This window comes from Loa loa, assembly GCF_000183805.2.
Source record: "Loa loa unplaced genomic scaffold supercont3.315, whole genome shotgun sequence".
Classification (NCBI taxonomy): domain Eukaryota; kingdom Metazoa; phylum Nematoda; class Chromadorea; order Rhabditida; family Onchocercidae; genus Loa; species Loa loa.
Window position 1 is genome coordinate 77,235 of NW_018108495.1, and position 1,018 is coordinate 78,252.

The 1,018-nt window shown below is 22.9% G+C and overlaps 1 protein-coding gene across 1 annotated transcript; it reads left to right on the top strand.

Annotated features, from left to right (window-relative positions):
• Positions 1-382: 382 nt before the first annotated feature.
• On the top strand, positions 383-994 carry LOAG_15969 (hypothetical protein; the record flags this gene model as incomplete). The annotated part of the gene is made up of 2 exons (XM_003151456.1): positions 383-502; positions 866-994. Coding segments are annotated over 2 exons (249 nt in total), but the record flags the coding sequence as incomplete, so codon positions are not given.
• Between the last annotated feature and the right edge of the window lie 24 nt (positions 995-1,018).

Consider the following 1,018-nt stretch of genomic DNA (forward strand, 5'->3'; position numbering starts at 1 on the left):
TATTTTCATATAATTGATTAATTGATTAATTAATTGATTAAGTTTTTGATTAAGTTTTTTGATTAAGTTTAGTCAATAAATTTGCCATTTAAAAATATCAATGCATAGAATGATTTTATCCATAGGTATTTAGCTAAACTATTTATTTTCATATAATTGATTAATTGATTAATTAATTGATTAAGTTTTTGATTAAGTTTTTTGATAAGTTTAGTCAATAAGTTTGCCATTTAAAAATATCAATGCATAGAATGATTCTATCCACAGATATTTAGCTAAACTATTATCGGAAATAACTAATAAGATAGGAATGATTCATTTGTTTGGCTAAAAATTACTGTAAATTTTAAAATTTTTGTTCAATTATTTTAATTAATTTTAGATATACGATGATTATGTCGAATTAAATCAATATACAACTCCATTTGATGCTCTTTGGATTGTATTTATTCAAGCTATTGCTGTGACAATTACCTATCACACATCTAAGTTTGCATGTAAGGTAAAACTCATATCCTTTTTTTCCTTTACAAATTTTTTTTGTTAATGAGAGAGAAATTATTGAATTCAATTACAATTTTCAATTAAAATTATCAAATTTTCCGGATGTTTTTAAAAATGAAAATTAATGAAATTAAATTGCTATTCATTATTTGATTTTGTTAATAATTTTAATCAAAAAATCTTAATTGAATTCCAAAAATGAATATCTTAAATGTTATTTTATAAGGAAATGTTTGCTTGGAAAGTTAAACATATTAATCGATCTGGATTAATTTTTATAAATTTGATCATGTTAAAATTGATCGGATATAATACTTCTTCCACAATGTTAGCTTTATTCAATTCATTAATTAAATTTCAGGTAATGCTACAACGAACATGTTTTGCATTACCGGTAATACTTAGTGTTCCGGCAACTGTTGCTGTATTATTCATAATGTGTACAAAACGTCATACCAATGCTTGTCATTCAACTAATTTTCTTCCTAAAGTAAACATTCCGGATGAATTACAA